The following is a 20,667-nucleotide window of genomic DNA, read 5'->3' on the forward strand; positions in this document are numbered from 1 at the left end:
TGTCTGTCTTAGTAGCAGTGATTCAGTCCACTGGTAGCACTGATTATGACAAAAGCTTCTTGCTCAGCGGGCAGGATGACTTTCACTTCTTTGGCTTTGGTGTTCCTGGTTCTCTCAGCCCACTCTGCAAAACACTTCTACATTTGCACTTTTTAAAGGGTATTAGTTTGTTCTTGCCATAATGTGTTTATTTTCTCTTCCTTCTAACAGATGTTAGGCAATTAGGACATGGCAGAGCAACATATTTATACAAATGAAAGGAAGTAAGGAATAAATGCTCTGAATATTATACTTCCTAATAAGATTAATTCAGTAGCATACAAATGGTGAAGCACAGGCAGAGCAGCAAGTAGGCATTTATCAGCGACTTGTGTTATATGCAAGATAGCTTATTAAGGTAGGGTAGTAATCGTACGCATGCCATGGATCACGATTTTAAGATACTGCAAATTAGAGTATAAAAAGCTTATTGAAAAAGAACAAGTGGGTAACAATATTTTTTTTAAATCTATTTTTTTTAAAAAAGATACAGTTGATCAGGTTTTGAGCTCACTATTTCATTGTCTACAGCGATGTGTCACGCTGTCTACAGTGATGTTAAGGTTTTACTCCTTGAACCTCATGCCAGTTGTGGTATGCCTTGCTGTAGAATTAATATTGTATTGTTGCATACATATTCTAAAAATTATTAGTCTGAGGCAGTCATTTTAAAACAAGTGTAGCTACATGTTTTGTTTTGTTTTTTCAAGTTTTTGACTGCAGGCTGTGCTTGGTAGGCTAAGCTTGGGTCGTTGCATGGATCCTGTACTGACCATGGTGGGGAGAGAATGCGACACAGACCTTCAGCCTTCCGCTGCTACGTAAGGTGCGATGCAGTCTGTTGCAGTCTGTTTGCAGCGTGTTAGAACTCACAGGTGTTACTGCGAGCCCCAGGAGTAAACCTGCATACCAGCAATTTTAGCAAGGAAAGAAATCATTCAGAGCTCCAGGGAGAAACCTTCTGTGCACAGAGGTCAAAAGAGTCTCTGCAGCTTGATGAGGTTTGTGTCACTTCACCAAGTTGTTTGAGTTAACATGCTGTGCACTAGCTGGAGTCCTGGAAAAGACTTTGTGACAAAAGCATTTTCCTGGCATGGGAAGAGTCCTAGAGCGGCCTCTGACAGAATGACAACTGAAAAGTTGCACTGTATCTCCCTGTCCCTAGGCTGTGCCAATATCTGAAGGAAGATGTTCAGAAAACTGGAACACTTAAATTGCCAGGATCAAAAATACACCTTCTCCTTTTTTTTTTTTTTTTTTTTTTTTGAAGCCATGTCAGTTTCTTCATAACCAGTGACAACCAACTTTAACAATTTTCTCACTAATGGAAGGAAGCTGTAATCAAAATCTTTATGGTTCAACAGTTTGGAAGCCAGGCTGAGAGTAAGTAAGCTTTCCACTTCTTTCCTATGCTTCAGTTTGAATAGTTGAACCAGAAAAAATACAGGCAGTATATTACAATTACATCTACAGCACCTAATTCTACATGAAAAGCAGGTCATGGATTGAAAAAAATTGTTATTTGTACTAGAAAAGATCCTATAGGAAGTTAGTGGACAACTGCTGAACTATTAATCCCTAACTGAATTGTCTTTAAGAAAATTATCCAGTCTTGATTTAATTTAAAAATAAAAAACACAGTGCTCATCATTCAGTTTCATCCTTTGGTACAATGCATGTGGTGGAACGTGTGGCTGGCCAGTAACTGTTCCACAAATGGGCAGGTTATGGGAACTGCGTGGGAAATTGCACAGATAAGGCAGAAGTTGGTTTTATTAATCTCTGTGTGTATAGGGACAAGGTGAGTTGGCAATGAGTGTTTGGAACAGTTGATCTTTTTAAGAGGAGATATGTTCATAGATTTTAACTTGGGTACAGGAAACCATCTAGTCTCTTTGCTGAAGGCAGGCTCAGGTCTACCTGTGTGAACTGTGTACACCTTATCTGGACAGATGTTTCATAGGACGTTCATCCTGCCGTAGGGTAGGAGGTATTTCTGAGCCCTGCTTTTGCAGAAGCTCCTGTAAAACATTAACGGGGGCTTGTTCCTGAGAGGTGAATATGAAAATGAGCTTGAGTTCTCCTGCCATTCCTGGGTCTTTTTCTCCTGACCTTGGGCTATCCCTAACCATCATGTTCTGTTGATGAATTTACCTGTCCCTGTGCTTTATGCAATTGCAGTTACTGATAAATATACACTTCAGCCTACTCCCTAAGAGGGTGTAACACTACAATATACTTAGACGTGTCTGCCTCTGCAAGATAGTGCTTGGAGGTTAGTGTGAAAAGCATGATTAAGAGACTAATACAAGTGAGCCACCTCAAACTTGTAAGACTTATGACTGTAATATTTTTATGTCAGAATTTTTAAGAGAGTGGGGTTCAAAATTTAGCTCATTATGCCAGCACATCTTGAATCACAGCACAAAATTCCTTGGTAGTGTTCCTGCGAGTCCTGTTTGCAGAGGAAAGGAATTCAGTTCATCAACATCATTTGGGCATTTTCCTTGGAAGCTTGCCACCCAGGTAATATGACTCAGTTTGCAGTTTCCAAGTGGTGTTTGGATGGGTGTGCTCATGCTGAATCACAGGGAAATGCTGGAGACAAAAGGAAGGAGGATGGGGGAAGAAAAGCAAAAATGAGGTAGTGTCAGATTTTGATGGGCTTGGGGTTTTTGGAGGGGTGCTTTTAAAGTCCTTAATTAAAAGGTAAACCAGTCAAAGTAGTAGCTAAGGGAAAGACTGTTCCTGCTTAAAAAGAACCTTGGGAATAGTAGGCAGAGATGGTCTTCATGGAAGCAGTTCTACGGCTGGGCTGGATCTCAGTGAAGAGCAAAGGTTTCTGGCCAAGTTCTCTCACTTTCAGCTCCTTTTGCCAACCTGGCAGCTGTGACTCCCAGCTGCAATCTGTAGGCAGACACCTTGTGGTGTTCCTTTGGGTGCTGTGGTGGTGGTCCAGCCCGTGAGGCTGATGGCAGAGAGCTGCGCTAACAGGGTGTGCTAGCCAGGGATCTGTGTCCCTCCATGGAGAGGGGGCTGCTTGGATGGGATGTTTTGTGCTTGTTATTCTTTCTTCTACTAACGCATTTATGCTTCAGAATGATCTTCCTTCTCTCCGCCAGGCTCTGAACTGCAGTAATCTCACACATTAGTGAAAGAATAAACTTTTTGCTTAGAATAATTGCATTCTGCATCAGAATCTATTTTTTTCTTTTAAGTTGTAATTTTGTATCATAGAAAACTTTAATTCTCCTCTGCAAGCTATATATAAAATATAACAGATAGGCAAAAATGTATTATTAAAGCTATCTATTTTTCCTTGGCATTCCTGTAATTTAATAAACTGCTTGAGCTCCATTACTGTGGTTTATGACATCACAAGAATAAAACCTATCCTTTGATTAATAGCTACCCAATCAATCCCCCTCTCCACACACGTTAAGTATAATGGACTTAGAAAATGAGCTTGCTTGGTTCCCAAAAAATTTGGTTTGGATAACTGAACTAAATGACTTTGGGAAAAAATCTGCAGTGGTAGCAGCACGAGCAGTGTGAGACTCTTAGAGGGGAGGGAGAGAAGCACTGCTCTGTGCTCACAGATGGAGGTGGTGCTGTCTCCAAAGTATTGCAAGCCCAGGTGACTGCAACTCTGAGAAGGCTGTTGCATCCTCCAGTTTATCCTTTCTTTACTGGAGCAGCAAGGGTAGGATTTTCACCGTATTGGGGGAAAGGGGGTTGTCTTTAGAAAGATTTATGATTATTTGGTGCCCAGTTCTGTAGATCTGATTAGCAGGACAATATCAAGGAATATTTGAAAGGGGAAAGACTGTGCCTGAAGCCAGTAACTGCAATGGCTTTCGGTCCCTTCTAGCAGATAACAAACACAGCAGTTCTAGAGAATTTGATAATCTGAGTAGTTTTGTATGCTAAAAATTGGCAGTTCTTACGTGTAAACAAATACTGCCATTGTACAGAGCTTCTGTGAGGTAATATCAGTTGCAAGAAAACAAATTTCTTCTTCCCTTACAGTGAAGGAAGATGACCTAGGATAAGAGGTAAATTGCGTTAGTAAAGAAAGATGACCTAGGATAAGAAGTGAATTGTGTTTTGAGATGTACGATTATGGGGACAGGCAAGTTTTTAAAGTCCCTGGTACAAAGTTTCTGTTTTTACTGTGATTCATCTGTAAAGAATTGGGATCAATAGAACTTGAACCTTGATTTTTGAAGGAAGTCAGGTAACCTTAGACTACTTGAAAACACTTCTGAGGAGAAACAGGTTGAAGAAAGGGGAAAGAAAGGGAAATATCAGCATGCTCAGCTGGTTCTTGGGTTTCTGACTCATATAGGCTTTATCAGTCTTGAAACCTACATATATATATATTTAAATGGCAATATTGATCTATGTACAGGGATTCTCTAAAAGCCTATGTGATGCTTTTGCTGGGGGGCTGGATCCAAAGTAGTCAGGCAGTTTCTGATGGTCTAGGCAGGAGCCTGGAACGGTGGTGGCATATGTGTGCTCAGTGTGCTTTTTTAACAGATTTTTTAACACTCTGTGAAGTTCTAACTGAATCAGGGATGCAGTTGGGCTGATTCCACCATTGGTGTGCTAGCCCTGGTGATTCCACCCTGGTTGTGTCACGGCGTGAGATTCTCAGAAACGGAACAGCAGAAAGGAGTAAACTCAGCATCTGTAACTGGTTTTGGTATTGCCTGAGAAGGGTCTCGTGTGCAGTCAGGCACCAGCCACAAGAGGCCTGCTACATCCCTTCTCTTCAGACCTTTAAAAGTACTGAACAAATCTGAAACTTCTGTAGGTAGGTAGAATAGGGCCACTGAGAATGTGACTTGCAGTAAATCCTTAAACGGTGAGGAGTCAACAAGATTAAAATGAAGTTGACCCTTTTTAAGAAGGGTTGCTCTTCTGAGACTATTGTGTTAAATACATGCACGAAGGGCACGGGAGGTTCGTAGCAATACCATGTCGAGGGTGACCTTTATCCCCAGCGAGCTGTCTCTGTGGCACTGACTGTTACCTGTAGTACTTTCACTGTAAGCGGCATGTCGTGGCCCTCCGAGGATCTTTGAACAAATCCCTGGAGCCAAAGCAGTGCGGTTTGCACAGATGTGGGTTATTCAGTGAGCTGAATGCATAAGGAGAGGTAAGCGTTGTCAGGCACTGATATGGCTTGCTAGAGCAAACGACTTGTACGCAACCTTGTGCTCATGAGACCTAGATTCACTGATGAGAGCACAAACTCTGCAAGTCAAACACCTTTACGTTTGAGATTCCCCCCAGGGGAGGTTGGGAGCAGTGATACCTCTCCACCAGGGCATGGTGCAGCAGCCTGAGCCTTGAACACAGAAGCTAGGGGCCAGGAAATGCGATATCCCTACTCCCCTCACAGTCAGAACCATTTTATATGGTGGAGAGGGGTAGGAAATTTGGTATTTTGTGGTATTTCCAGCTGTTGAAGCGTCTCTGTGCCCTTTCCTGGTGAGAAAAGAGCCATTACTACCCCTGTAGTGAGGGGGAAATCAAGGTGCTGGGGACAAAGTCCTACCGTGGTCGTGCTGTGACTGTGCAGAAGACAAGAGTCTTGAAACCGACTTGGCATGCTAACATCTGAACCGTTCTGTTCTTCCCTTTTTCTGTCTCCCTCCTTGCTCATATTGACCACTTGTGAGCTATGGAGCTCTCTAGAAAATAACCAGCTGTTTCGTTAAGTGAATTTGGTCTATCCTTCAAGTTGACAGATGATTTTTATTATGTACTATTACTTAATGAACTCTTTTGTGGCAAATGTAATTCAATACAGATTCTAATTCCCAGTTTGTCATCAGTCCTTTTGTAAAGGAGGAAAAATGGGAAAGGACTTGATTCCTTTATCTTGTTATGCTAATTGCATTAGGAATATTGGAGAAAACAGCCAGTGGATTTAACAGCAGAAAAATCCAAGCTTGTATTCTGCTGAAAGAAAATGGGAATTTACTGGGGCAGAACACAGCAGACTTCAGCCAAAGCGAATTCCGATCCAAGTTTTAGATTTTGAAAAACAGAAGTAAAAAAAATCATACTCTGTAAAACTCTTTTTGGAAAGGAAGCCTGTGGCAGACAAAATAGATGATGCATGGAGAGAGTTGTGAGAGCAACTTGGAAAAATTCGTTACTTGCTAACTACAGAGGTAAGAATTCGGAGCTGTGTGCAACATCAAGTAAGAGTGGGATGCACTGGAAGGGAATGGCAATAAAGGTCAAGCCAGCGGAAAAGTGTACGTGAATTTTGTGCCCTCTAGAGACTGACTTGTGCTCTTGAGAATATTTGACTTTGCCTGCTGTTAGTGCCCTATAACTGGATGAAACTTTGGATCTCTCATTTCTCAGATTTCAGCTTTTTAAATTGTAAAATGGAGGTAACTTCCCTGTTCCCACCTCTGAGGGATTTGGGACAAGTGTGTTGTGAAACGGAACTGTGGAACCGAGCATGAGCAAAAAGCTCCTGAGAACTGGAATACTCATGTAGCTATAAATGGGGCTCGCAGCCACGTATTGAATAATGGCTAAGAAAGGAAATATTGACAAGCGTCTTCATTAGGTACCTTTGATCCTGTGCTAAAAACAGGACGAGGATTGTGTGTGGAAAAAAACATGCAGCCTTGCCTTAGTGCACTGGTCGTATTGACTGTGGTTAGAGCTGTGGTTTGGGTCACTTGTGTTTAATGAGCCTATGGCCTCATTTGTTGCAGGACCCTGGAGGTAGCTCATTTTGTGCATCTTGGCTAATTTTCAGTCTGCTGAAGGATCACATAGGTTTTTCTGTACCAAACTGTGGTACAACAAATAATGTATTTGGTTGAGGACTTGTCATTAAAAAAATTGTGTTAATCTCACTTTGAATAGATGACAAAAATTGCCATCTCTGAGACTTGTGGGCTTCTTTTGTCGACCATCTTTATTGTACCAACATTGAAATTTAAGCAGCTCAGACATCTGTCATAACTCAAACATTTTTATTATGTCTTCATCTTCCAAAAGCAAAAAAGTCCCTTTTTCTGTCATCCTAAAGAAAATTATTTCTGATGCGTTGTCACATAGCTGTTTCTTACCACAAAAGCCACATGAGATTATTCTAGATAGAAATCTTCACTTTGGGGAAACCTGAAGTCCTTACAGGATCCTTGGACTTCTAATAGATACTAAATTTTTACATGTAAATATCAGGATAGGAGAAGTGGGTTCACTTAAAAGTTTATATAATTCCCAGTGGAAGAGTAGTTGGGGTTGGTCCTCATGACTCCGCCAGCTGTAGAACTAAACCTAAAACAAAAAACAGAATTTGGTCTAGTATCAGGAGATTACATCTAACCTCCACATTATTTTCTTTATTTAATGGAGCTTTCAGAAGCATTTATCTGCCTTTTTTATTTTTTTTTAATTTTTTTTATTTTTTTCAGACTTGTAACACAGTTATGGAAAGACGATATAGGGAAAGTATATGCTATTGTTGCCTATCCTATAGGTAATGAAAGATGATATATAAAACTTATCCAGAGCGATTGTTACCAGACCCTTGGAATAAGCTGATTTTTTATCTACAGTTGTTAGAGAATCATATTAAGATGAATCCTTTCATGACATTCTGACAGTGTCAAAATGCTTTGGTTTCAATCATGCTGAAACATTTGCCTTTTGCTAGGTTAAGAAACGTTTGTTCTTTAGCCATGATGTTTATTAGAAGCTCTAGGAGTGAACTTACAGTGTAGTGTTTGGCTTCATTCACCTAAAATCAATTACTTTGTTCTTGTATCAAAATTTTCTTGGAATTTATGCCCTGTAGTAACTTCTGTCTTTTGTTCTGACGTGGAATTTGGTGAGAATGGAACTAGGAAACCCAGTTGCTGATTACATTGTGGGCTCTAAAGGTTTGCAGCAACTTGCAAAAGGATGCAAAACTAGAATGCGAATCTGCATGGCCATTACCTGTAGGAAGGAGAAAATGGATACAGGGTCCCATCGCCTGCTGTTGGCGGATCCTGGATGTTGGTGGGTAGTTTAGGCAGGGTCCTCTGCTGGTACGGAAAATCCGGCTGAACAACGGGGATGTAGTTCAACAGAGGTGGGTAAGGTGACTGGAAAATGTGCTGTGGGTTATATGGAGCTACCTGGGGAGGAGAAAGAAACAGTGCACAAGAATAAATGGGACAATAATGATGACAAGCAGTGACCCTCAAAATATAAACTGGAGTTGACCGAAGTATTACTGTTGTTTTTAAGAATTTTTTCTCCCACTTCTGGAATCTCCTTTAACCTGCTGTTCTTTTCAGTGCAGAGACTTCTGTTGCCATTCAATTTGGACTCTGATTGCTTCTCTTTAGGAGGCATCTTTCAGATAAGTCTCTGGAGCAAAAGCTGGGGTGGCTATGCAATAGGTACAGCCGTGGGAATTTGCCCCTGTAAGTTCCCCTAGCCTTTTTGATACTAGAAAAAGGTTGTGTTCATTTTTATACAAATACAGACTTTAATGAACAAATAAATGCAGTCTAAATAGAGGAGACAGGTAATTTTATATGTAACTGGAGTATATGCAGTAGATGTTTTTAGAGGTTTAGGGCCATCTCTTGAGCTATTTGGAGCAAATACTGCTCCAAACAAACCTACCCCCAGCTTGGCATCTTTTTCCCCAGATATATTCTCTTGACGGCACCAGTGTCAGTCTTGGCACATGACGAACACTTCTGACTAATCTATTGTGCTTAGCATCTGTATTCAGTGAATTAAAGTGTATTTGTAACCAGGTCAACACACCTGTCTCGAATAACATCCAAAAGAAGGGTGCAGAGCTTGCTGATAAGGGAACCGTGCTCGCTGATATGGACCCTGTTAAGCATATGTAAGACAGGATTTTTAAAAACAGCTTGAGTTGATTCATTAATTATTAAGTATTTTCATATAAGATTATAGGGGAACGTTATGTTCAAAGAAACCAGGTTGAAGTAAATGCGTTTTTAACCTTTAGCAAAAGTCTTCTCTTTGTCTTCCCAAGTCTGAGACCTCCAGAATAGGTGTCAGCCTTCTGCCCTGTACCTTCTGTTCTGCCTGGGGAAGAGCTTGCTTCCCTCTTGACTGCTGGGAGGTGGAAGGACAATGTGCTTGTCCTATGCTAAGTAGCTTTTTCATAAGTAATCATTGACTTAATGAAAAATGAAAATTCTTGGACTGTAAACCTGCAAGGGAGCTTGGTGTGGCACAGGAGGTGTGCTCATAGTGGTCTCCTGCTCTCTCTCCTTTCTAACAGGCTGTGGGGAAGTTTTGACAACATCTAGGATGAGCTGAGTTCTGTTAGAATGTAGCTTTGTATTTTTATTTTTATTTTCCTTTTTCCCCACAGTGGAATCAAAGGGAAATCAAAGGGTGAGAATAGTCCATAGAAAGGCATGGATGCATGGGGTTCTCAGTATTCTTTTATTTCTTTTGACTTAAGTATTTGCTGCTTTAATAACCTTAGTTGGCTTTTTTACTTGGATATGAGGTCCTGTTTCACTAGGCTCAGAAGCCAGTATCCAAGTCTGTAAACAGAATAACCACACAAAATATCCCCAATGAATTGTTAGGTCAAAATATTTGTAATTACATGATAACTATTTGTAAATGCAAGCTAAAAATAGAAAGTAATGAATGCTAAAAGGCCAACATTCAGTATAAGTGTCAATAAAACATCATCCATCGATCACAAATTTCCCAGAGGACTGTAGTACATACGCTGATAATGCTTTGTTTGTGACCTAATGCCACTTTGGTGTAATTATTCATTGTGGGATAGCAGTCTGGTTTCTTTTAGGCTCTAACCTACAAATCAGAAAGCACTTTTCAGAGCAATGGTAGCTAGTGCCCTGAGCTTGTCAGTATGGACCTGGGGATGTAATCTCAGAGTCTAGATCTAGTTTATTTTACCTGAAACTGAGGAAAGTTCGAGGGGTTTGGAAAGACGGGGAGTGGAGGGAAGCTCAGACTTGGCCACACCAGCTGATTTAATGCCGTGGTGGTTGTAGTAGTCGAAAACCGTGGAGTAAAAGTATTGGCACTATATTTAACAATTTTTTTATCCGGTGTTGCTGTAGTTACTGTAAAACAAAACAAGGGTAAAGATAAGTCAGCATTCTCTTGCAATTAAAGGGACGTGCTTTACCTGTAAGCAAAATGCTAAGGTACCAGTTGCTTTTGCAGGCTATACTTCTGGAGCACAGAGACCCAAACTTAGCAGTTAGCAGTTCAAATTCACTTGTGGGGCTGTTCAACTGACCCACAGGACCCAGAGAGAATTTAATTGCCTGAGCTGTAAGCACGAATGAAATGGGGCAAAAGGTTCTTACTCTATTCCTACAGTGTTCAAAACTCTCAGACTAGGAAATTACGCCAGAAGAAGCTGATTGTTTGAGGCCTCCAGACTGTGGTCCATCTAGGCCAGAAATGTAAACAGCAGATTTGGACGTGCAGCATTATTTTGGTTTGTTCTTAAGTTACTCTGGATCTCTTAAATATTTCTTTGGAAACCCAACAAATCATGACACTTAAACAAACAATACAAGCATCTAGTAGGAAATGAGACTTTGTGAATGCAAAGGCCATCTGCTTCCCAACAGCTTCTAGTTCGTTTTAATTTTCCTAAGGCTCCCAGATGCTGTTTAAGCACCATGGCCAGATCCATACCTGGGTTCTGCAGTGCCTTTGTGACTGCACTGGAATCGGTTTTGGAGCAGGTCTTGGCAAATGCTGGGAGCTGCTGCTTCTGTGCTGCAGCTTGACTTTCTGGTGCTGTCGGTGGAGCTGATGCAGGTGTGATGTTCTTCACAGAGCTGAACGTGCTGTTCTGCATGAAGTCGGTCACTGCCTTGGGTTCTTCAGCCATTGCCTGACTGTCTGGGCCCTTGGCAGTGTCTGTGTGCTTCTGCAGACCTGGTATCTCTGCCTTGCTGTCCCCCATGCTGCATGCGCCTGGCATGCTGCCGTCCTCCAGCCCCTTGGAGTTCTTGTGCGACTTTGCTGAACACAGGAGGTTGGTGATGGTGGATTTAGCAGAAAGCTGAGCGTCACAGAGAGCTCGTAACTTCATCTCCCTTTCTCTGTTTCCAATCACTGCTCTGTATATACTTTCAAGTCCCTCTGTTTCATCTAGCAACCCATCTCTGTAAGAAAGTAGAATATGGCTTCTGTTCAGTTTGACTTAAAATTGAGCTAATCTTGACTCTTAAGCTCTGTGATGATTTTTATTTCATCAGTCAAAGAATGTTAGTTTAAGTCCGTGATTCTGGACACAAGAAAGGATTTGGGGATTGCATGCCTTTTCCTGGTGTCCCTAATAGGAGAAACCTTGTTTGCTCTCAGTAGTCCAGCCTTGCATGGTTTCAACCTTCAAGGCTCAGTGGATCTTCAAATCTTTGCAGGATGAGGGCCTAAATTTCCTGGGACTTATCTGTCATTTACGATTTCGTTATCATTTGTAAGGATTTAACGGAGCTGGGTGTAGTAGTATTTGTAGCTCGTTAACCATCTTTCATATAGGAACCCACCGAAGTCCTCAGGGACCTGACAATGGGACTGCTGCCAGGGCTGAACAATTTTGTGTTCCTTTGAGGCACACCTAAGTGCCTGTAATGGTTACCTACTCAAAATACTGTTTTAAATTCCGGTTTGCTCTTTCATAGCCAAGTATGTTCAATAACTTAATGTATTATCAATTTACTCTTCTCAGCTTCATGGAAAGACTGATGCTCTGTGCATGCACTATGCAGGTACATATATGGTATATAAATAACACAAAAACTAGGAAACTAAACAGTATGCGTATCTAATTATCTCTAATCATATGATCACTATAATTAGTAGGATGCTTCTTTTTCCTCTATTTAAAAAAATGAAAAGAAATAACTCTTATCAAAAACCTCAACAAGCTTATCCTGTGGATAGCAAATTGATAGGTTATTTCCATTTTTATAAAGTAAAGCCTATTTCATACAATTTTTTCACCCCATCTTTTATCAGAACCACTCGTGTGTGTGTCTCTGCAGCCCACAGCCCAGGTGTCCCCAGGTGTTTGGTTTTCTCATTTATATGGTGGTGCAGTATGAGAGGTGGGAAAACTTCAGCTGTTCCTTCACTGGGGACGCAGAGACAAGCTTACATCTTGGCTCCATATGGAGTTTTTTTTTCCATAATCTGTTTTTTTTTTTTCTCTTAACTCGAGGGGAAAAAATCAGCAACATCTTTATATGATTTAAGAATGATTTTGGTTTGCTAGTGAAATGCTTACGTATCTGAGGAGGCTTGGAGATGAGTGGGAATTTAGCCGTTGAATTGAAATAAAGAATCACAGTGATAAGTTTCTGATGTTTCCTTGGAAAAGCCAATGGAAGGGAAGCAAATTCGTTGGTGCTGGGTTAGGTGTGCTCACTGGATTTGAAATATGGGTGGCTCAAGCTTCTGTGGGGTCAGAATGAGCTCATGGCAAAGGCCTGGTGTGCTACAGCAGCCTCACGTTGTGCAGCGAGGTCACAGATTGGCTTCACTGCGGGAACACTGAAGGTTGATTTAGCGTTTAGGAAGGTGAAACTTGTTGTTTGTTTAAAAGATTCCAGATACTTTTAAAAATGAGCATACCAGCAATTTGCATAAGTCAATATTTTAAAATAATTAAAGATTGCTAAATTGAGCAAGGTCATATGGCGTAATCTTTGGCCGCTGATGTTGCAGCTGATGAATTGGGGAACACCTTTATTGACAGCTGGCATATAGAAAGATTAAGAAAAATCTTACAATAAGGCTTTCAGGAGTAATAGAGGTGCCTAGGGTATGCAAGGTAGGGTATCACAGAACCACAGCATGGCTGAGGTTGGAAGGGACCCCCTGAGATCCTCTGGCCCAGCACCCCTGCTAAGCAGGGTCACCCAGGATGGCATCCAGGCGGGTCTTGACTTACTTGGTTTCAACCTTCAAGCATTTATTTTAGTTTCTTTAGGAATTTGTTAAGAATATGGAAGAGAAAAAAGGAGCCAGGATTCAAAGGTCGGGTTCCTAGGTTTCTCTCTGACATAGTGTAGGCACTGCCCCTGCTGTGCCTCCGTGTCTTCATCTGAAATCATCTGCTCCCTCGATTTGTAAAGTTAGCTTTTAAAAGCTGCAATAAGTGTTTCCACTGCATCAGGTAGGATGGGCCAGGTTTGTATTACGTTTTGTTTGGGTTTTAAGGACACGTGGACATGTGCTAGTACTTGCTGATTGATAGCTGGATTTGTAAATTTTACTTTTTTCTGCTTCAGGAGCATACAGTAAATATTATCCTATTAATCTGAAGAGCATATTTCCCTCCCTTATCATCATTTGTCCTGTGGAACATGATTTGGCATAATTTTTTCTGTGCTAAATTCAGCTTTTCTTTGTAAAGATCAGCTGTTTACAGTAGCTTCCTTATAACACTTTAATTTTCGATTTTGCTCTTTTGAATGCTGCTTTCACTTTCTGTAAATATTTTGATGTGTGTGTAGTTGTTTTTCTTTAAATGTTGTGGGGAAGCGAATGCAGCAGCTGCTTATGGTGCTTCAGATTCTGAAGTAGTTAGATTTCATGGGGCACACTTTTCCAAAGAAAATGGGTTTTAGTGGAAAAAGTGGGAATGCTTCGCCGAACTGGGAAGCTGTCAGAAAGCAACTCAGGCACCCCGTGTCCCAACTCTGCACTTCCACAGGTTAATAAAGCCCCGTTGAGGAAAGCCTAGCAGCCCTGGGGTCACTCACTTGTGCTGGGAGTTGCCGTTGTCTCTTCGAAGGGTCTCCGACGGCTCCGACCAGAGCACGGGCTGCAGCTCTTCCGAGAGGCCTTGGACGCGTTTCCAGATCTTGTGGCAGGCCTTGTCCAGGCTGTCCTGGGGGGTGTTGTCGTGGATCCAGATGTGCCTGGGGAAAGGGCCCAGCGGGAACGGCTCCTCCGATTTGACTGGTGGAGCTGGAAACCCACCGGTGAGCATCTTTTCAGCCTCTCTGCATTCAGACGGGCTTTGTGAAGGGGATGTGTGTGCAGGTAGCAAACGGAACGAGGAGCCGTGGCAACCACGGAACTGCAGGGCAGGGAGGATAACTGCAGGCATCCCCGGGGCTTCCAGCAGTGGGGATGGAAAGGGCATTGGTACCCTTCACACTGATAAGAGCTGCCTGGCATAAACCTATATAATTAGACTCCAATCTTCCTGGGTTTGGTATTTAACTGTCCTTTCCTCTTCTCCCAAAGCTCTGCTTTGATCTTCCCAAGGAGAGCACTGAGCACCATCTCTGGTCCTGTTCTGTTCTCTTGCCATCAGTCCCCTCCTTGTCTGTCCCTGTTTGAGGCCCATCTAGGAACACATTTAATTCCTGCTCATGTACTTTGTCCCCTGAAATTCTCTGCAGCACGCTGTAGATTCCCCCATCCACAAGAAGTCACGTGCAAGTCTACTCTTACAAGGGAAGAGCAGGAAGGACTAATTATGGCTCATCTCTTTCAATAGCTGAATGGTTTTTGTACAAATAAATAAATAAATAAGGGGAATATCTCTAGATGCCTTGTGAAACCTTCCACTGCCATGCAAAAAAGACTCCTCCTCAGTTTTGGAGCCTGCATATTCTTAAGCAATTAAGGCTACAAAATCTTGAGTTCCTTTTCTTTTCAATATCTTCTGTGGCATTTTGTGTGCTGGCTAGGTGCTGGGCTATAAAATTGATCTAGGTATGAAAATAAAAGGCAAAGTATTTTTAAATCTGAAAGACATGCCTTCAGATACAACAACTGCACGGTGAGTTCTTTGTTACCAAAGTCATTACATCGTACACCAAGGTCTTGGCTCTGTAGTTATCTCTATCGAGGTAATCCTGAACTAGACTTGTCAAGTAATTTAAGTAGTGACTGCAACTTCTTGCTAATAGAGATATTCACAGCTGTCAGCTCATGGTTATGCCCACATGAATGCTGCTTTCCTCCCAGTAGTGGTAATGCAGCTAAGAGTGAGTAAATGTGTGGTGTTCAGTGAGATGCTTGTATTCCCATATGAAATTATTAATAGTGGTGTTTTTAATTCGATCATGCTCCTAGCGTGAATGCCTTCTGTGGTTCCTCGTTTCATCACCACAGTGGTGGCATTTGTGAGCCAGCTCTGTGTCTGCGTCCACTGGAGCTTGATGCTCATAGGAGAGAGAAGAAGGGAGAAGGAGGAGCCCTAGGGATGTGGCTTGGTGTTAAAAGTAGTGGGAGAAGTTGGCTTTGACACTCGTTCTGTTTAGCAAGTCCTTGCCCTTAGCAAGGTCTCAGCTTCTCCTCTAAGAAGCTGCTGTGAGGACCCAGCTCGTAGCTGTGAATTGCTCTCAGTTCCGTGGATTAAACCAGGAATCAGGGTGTTGCAATCGCTCTTATTTGATTCAGAGGAATCACAAAACAGTTCATACTGTTTTGGCAGGGAGGGTGAGGCACACTGGGCTAGGTAAAACTGGAAAAAGTTGGCTAAATATCTGCAAAGACCGAAAGGCAGCGAGGTCTGAAGGCAGGAGGCTCATTTGAGCCCTGGCTCTGACTGTGGGTGGCAGTGCAGAGCAGAATTTCCCAGCTTCTGGTGGGTGCCTCCACCGAAGGCAGGATTCGTCTTTTAGTAGAGAGGTAATTTTGCAAGGCGAGAAGTGCAGCGAGGGGTGCAGGTTACAGCGGGGCTGTTAACCAGGACCTGCAAATGTCTCCTTGTCAAAACTGAGTTGTGATCGAAGGTGGTGGCTGCAGTGATGTTTTCTGCTGTATTCATCAGTGTTGCCCATTTAACAAATGAATGCTTTTTTTTTTTTTTTTTTTTTTTCCTCTTTTTCTTTGAGAGATTAAGACCCTAAACCTCGTGGTTTTGAGCAGAAAGCTTCCTTGGGAGGAAATCCTTGATTTGAAATAGGTATGGTTTTATTTACCAGGAAGAAAGTGGCATTGTATCTCCTCAATGACTTTATTATGCCTGTGGATTGTTCTTGGTGCAGGGCTAGCTGACTTTGGCTCAGCTGATGCTCTGCTGGTGTGCAGCAACCAAGTCACATCTTCGGCTGAATGCAGTTTCGGGATGGGGAACTCTTTGAGGTGAATGGCTGTATAAGGGAAAAGCAATGTATAGAGCTGTCAAGTGTGGTACCCTGTTTCTCTGCTCCTTTTATATTTGGATCTATGCCTTTGAACAATAAGGTCTATTTGAATAGGACGCTGCAGTTTAAACAGACATAAAGCAACTCTTTCATGTAACAGCCCTGGTTGCCTTGGCTCTTGGCATTGGCTCACAGTGTAGGCAGTGGAAGGATTCAAATGCAGAGGGGACACAGGGGAAAGTGAGTGAGAAAGAGGATTGATTTGAGGGCGGAGGGACAGATTTTCAAGCCCTCGATATAATTTGTTTTTAGCTGTCAAATAAGCTCATTCAAGGCAACCGGAACAAGGCTGGAGAAGGGGGGTTTGCAGCAAGAAACTGCAGCAAATGCAAAGCGCCAAGGCAGGGGGATGGGTGGCGGGGCCGGGCCCCCCCCAGGAGCCAGGGGCTGGGGTTGGGGGGGGCTTTGGGGCGGCAGGGGAAGGGCTGCGGGGGCCGGGGGGGCGGCAGGCAGCGGGATGGGTGCTGCCCCCCGCCCGAAGCTGAACGCCGAAGTAGGTTCTTGCTGGGGAGGGGGGGGATTTTCCAGGGTTCTGCTGTTTTTAAAGCTTGAGCATCACGCGTGAGCCGGAGTTATTTCCCTTCTCCGTGGCTCTGAGCATCACCGCCGAGATAATTAAGTTCCTGGATGTGTCTTTAAGGGGCTGCATTTTTTCCCCATCTTGCGTGCAGCCATAGGGACAAATGTACTAACAGACATTTTTTTTTAAAAAAAAAAAAAAAAAAAAAAAAGGAAAAAAAGAGGGGGTTAGAGGAGAAATACCACTTGGAGCAGCCCTGCAGAGGGGCCGCAGCACCACAGCCAGGGTGCCTGGTGGCCCAGGAGAGGGGGCACCCCCAGGACACCGCCGGCCCCAAAGGGTCCCCCTGGGACTGGGGCTCACCCCATGCTGCTCGGGCAGGTCGCAGACGGGGGTGTCTCTTCCGTGACTCATGTTTGTAAGGCAATTTGCTTCATCCCCAAAATTGTGTCAATATCATCAAGTTGTTTACAGAGGCTCGGGTGGGGGGGCCCCAGGAGGAGGCTGCATTGCTCTGGCAGATGTCTTAATAGCAGAGCTGCTGCCTGCGCGTCCATGCGCGTGCTGTGCTCCCCGGCAAACGGGGGGCCCTGGGACTCGCCGCGATGAAAGAAACCTGTGGTGTGCATTTAAAAACAATAAATGCAATGCTAAAACATAATTTGTGGTTTGGTGGGGCGGGGGCTGGTGGGAGGTGTGTGCTGGGTCCAGGAAGCGAAGGTGAGCCAGAGCCAGGCTGTGGCTGCACGGCAGCCCCTCGGCGCAACGCCCGCGCCCCCTCCCCAGGATTTAGGGAAAGAGGAGAACAAAGATGTGGGAGCGATTAATCAACTGGCTAATAAAAAAGTATAAATCCCTGGGGACTGTGTGCTGCTAATGCCGGGGAGCTGGCTCAGAGACAGCCACCGGGAGGGACGAGCCAGCCCTCCTCTCCTCGCCTCTCCTCTCCCCGAGCCGCTGCCACACTTGGTTCATTCCAGCTGCAGAAGCTCAGAGCCTTCCATGCGGTGGGATTTTTTTTCTGGGCTGAAAAAATTAGAATAAAAAAAAAATCACAAGCCTGACCTGCTTTTTTTCCCCCCTCTTTCCTTTCTCCTCTTCTTCTAGCCGAGCTGAGGACTATCCCAATCGCAAAGGGGGAGAAAAAAGGGGGAAAACCCAACAACAACAAGCAACCCCCAGCACACCCCATTCCTGCCACCCTTTGACATGCAACCTGCCTTGGGATGGGACAAGCTGGGATGCAGCTGCAGCCTTGGAAGGAATTGGGGGAAATTGGGGATCTTTGCTCTCATGACGGTGGAAGTGAGCTCCTGGAGCCGGGTGCTGCTGCTCTCCGTGGGGCTGCTGGCTGTCTCAGCGACCGGTAAGTGTCATGGAGAAAGCTGGCAACTTTGGGAGTATTTGTCTTCCTGCTGCTTAGATCCAGGGACCACTGATAATCCGCTTTCCTGGGGACTCTGGGGTGTGTGTGTGTGTGTACTTGTATGTCAGCACATGCTTCCCTGTAGTGTTCAATAAGGAGTGGATTTTCCTCAGACCTTTCTGCGAGATAGTTTGCCTCAGTCCTTTGGGAGCAACAATTTTAAATGATACGGTTATAATAGGTGGCTCTATTTGTTTTTATTTCTCCTTCTGGTGGCTCAAATAATGTGTGCTCACTTGCCAGGCAATGTGCAAGATGACTGAAAAATGCCATCACGGTTCCCCCTCTGTCTTTCCCTTGCATCTTAATTCATTATTTCACTACCCTGCTATTTGGCTGTAGCTGATATAATAGGTTTAGGACTCCTTGCACGAAGATGGAAGCACTCTCCTCTTATTCTTCCTGCATTTCAAGTTGATATGCTCTTATAGATGAGCTCCTCAGTCTCAGCATCTTGATTTTTGTGAAAATGTTTATTGACTTGGAAGACAGAGACTTGAATTTGGAGGAGGGGGCGGGGGGGAATTTGCTTACGTCTCCTCCCTGGTTTCTGCAATTGACCTTGTAGCAAAAGCATATCTAAGGACTGAAGTTTATTTCTGGTGTAAACAGCAAATATTTAGGGACTGTCCTTATATGAGCGAGTGTGGGAGGGGGAAGAGTGGGAGAGCTGAGTGTTTGGCAGTGTCTTCTTTCAACGCTGCTGTGCCCCGATTTCCAAGAGTTTGAGTAACGTCTGTCTTATCTGCTGCATCCTAGGCTAGAGGAATGTATGCTTGTGTGTGTTCATGTGTAGGAAAGCTGCTAGCTTTTTTTGGAAAATCTTGTGTTACCTCGACACTGATTTTTATTATGTAAGGCAGACTTTCTCCGAAGAGATCCAGAATAATTAACTGCTCCTCCCAAGTATGCTTGCAGTAGACCCACAGACTTTTGCTACCTGGAATCATCTATGAGGGAAGGAGGTAGAACCACCCGACAACCCACAAGTTGTAATTATGGATGAGTACTTATTTTTGGTGATTATTTTTCCTTTCTTCAGCAGGAGCATTTAGCCTATGCACAAGAGAACCATTCCAGCAGTTTCCGTTGTGCTTTTCTGATAGAAGTAGAATGATGCAGAGGTCCCTAAATGTGATTTATTATGTAAGGGTTTTACAGCTCTTTTTTTCTTCTTTCAGGTTATCTGTAGCTTGTTCATGCTTAAATTTTCCAGGTTTCTTCCTGTAACTGCTTGTTCAGTATTTCAGCCTTTCTTCTCAGGCCCGTAGCTCTTCTCTCTCTGTATTTGGAGTGCTGTTCTGGTTCCTTCACCCAGGGGTTGGTGCTCTGTTGTGTTTTCATCTCTGCAAGTAAATCTGCAGAAGTTTTTTTTAGATGTAAGGTGTACCTATTTACATCTGAATAGTGGTATTTGCCAATGAGTACTTTCCCAGGTACTCCTTTTCAGCAAATTCAGAAATGCAGGTGATGATCTTTTTGCTAAGGCAAGGGATCAATTTTGAAACCAGTGGCTTACTCCAGGATACCCAGAACACAGCGAACATATTTACCAAGTGAACACAGCCACCTTTCTCCAGAACCCATTGCAGTTTTAGGGTTTAATCCCAGAAAGCAAGTTTAGTCTGGCAGGGACTTCTGGTACCTTCGCCAAGCAAATCATGATCCTCAGTGGAACAAAGTTCCTGAGAGGCTTCACTCCTGATCTTGCCTTTTCCTAGGGTTTGTGTAGGTAGCAATAACCCCGAGTACCCATAGTGTGGCAGTAGAGCTGTGTATATATAAACATATATATGCCTAAAACTATCAGCTCGTAGTTCTGGACGTCTGAAAAATAAAGAAATCCCTACTCATCTTGTATCAGATGTGTGTCAGCAGTCCAGTTGCCCAGTGATGGCCTTTCAAAAACCGGCTGGTTACTGCATGTGCTTTCTTCTGATGCCACGGCATCTGAAGGCAAGATAAGGTAGCTTCTGTTTGGGCAAAGTGACCCAGCTGTAGGGAAGGGGTTTCGTGATGTGCTGCAGTTTGCTGTATATCTGGGGGCTAAGGGAGGAGGAAGGGTTCACAGCTTCCCCTTTTTTCAGTGGTGCCGTGATTTGACAGCACTTTAAGATTCGAGGGGGGCACTGAATTTGGCTGTAAGTTGACTGTGATTCATGTGTGGCCTCTCAAACACATGTTTAATGATTCTGATATTTTATTTCTTGCTTGTCAAAACAGGTGCTCTTAATAGCAATAAGAGTAATGTTTTTCTGTTCCTTTCTGGGTAATTAGCTATGCACGGGCACTGGGACATGCACTTGGTATGTCTGTTGGCTGGGTATATCTGCAATTTCTTTTGAAGGCCTATTATAAAGGAGGTCTTGATGCTATTATTCACACTAGTCAACGTCTTGTTTGGTACTGGGTAATGGGAAGATGCACTGGCTTGAAAGATGATCTCATCAGTTTAAACCCCTTGTAATTTTCTTTTTTTCTTGATGGAA

At 43.3% G+C, this 20,667-nt stretch overlaps 2 protein-coding genes across 8 annotated transcripts in view; one reads left to right on the top strand and one right to left on the bottom strand.

The window, feature by feature from the left end:
• CSMD2 (CUB and Sushi multiple domains 2) overlaps nucleotides 1-20,667 on the top strand; it is a 322,375-nt gene that overhangs the window by 19,076 nt on the left and 282,632 nt on the right. For 6 of the 7 annotated variants that reach the window (XM_068657555.1, XM_068657554.1, XM_068657553.1 and 3 more), the window contains exon 2: nucleotides 17,860-18,118. In XM_068657555.1, the coding sequence (XP_068513656.1) occupies nucleotides 17,962-18,118 (157 nt within the window). In that variant the 5' untranslated portion in view covers nucleotides 17,860-17,961. Of the gene's footprint in view, nucleotides 1-17,477; nucleotides 17,760-17,859; nucleotides 18,119-20,667 lie in introns of those variants that run through there. The other variant, XM_068657556.1, reaches the window with a different exon arrangement.
• On the bottom strand, nucleotides 7,284-14,059 carry C21H1orf94 (chromosome 21 C1orf94 homolog). Its single transcript, XM_068657505.1, has 6 exons — nucleotides 13,830-14,059; nucleotides 10,750-11,225; nucleotides 9,994-10,163; nucleotides 8,848-8,919; nucleotides 8,023-8,204; nucleotides 7,284-7,359 (listed from the first exon to the last, which is right to left on the bottom strand). Exons 1-6 carry the CDS (start codon nucleotides 14,057-14,059, stop codon nucleotides 7,284-7,286), a joined length of 1,206 nt encoding a protein of 401 aa, XP_068513606.1.

The sequence above is a fragment of the Anas acuta genome, chromosome 21 (genome assembly GCF_963932015.1).
Source record: "Anas acuta chromosome 21, bAnaAcu1.1, whole genome shotgun sequence".
NCBI lineage: Eukaryota > Metazoa > Chordata > Aves > Anseriformes > Anatidae > Anas > Anas acuta.

Bases quoted from the DNA above. Each gene is read 5' to 3' on its own strand.
- C21H1orf94 (XM_068657505.1), bottom strand. From the start codon at position 14,059: ATGCTCACCGGTGGGTTTCCAGCTCCACCAGTCAAATCGGAGGAGCCG. The intron at 11,226-13,829 runs GTGAGTGACCCC...ACTTTCTTACAG, and splicing joins AACGGCAACTCCCAGCACAA to AGATGGGTTGCTAGATGAAA. The intron at 8,205-8,847 runs GTGTGTTGACCT...TCTCCTCCCCAG, and splicing joins TTGGATGTTATTCGAGACAG to GTAGCTCCATATAACCCACA.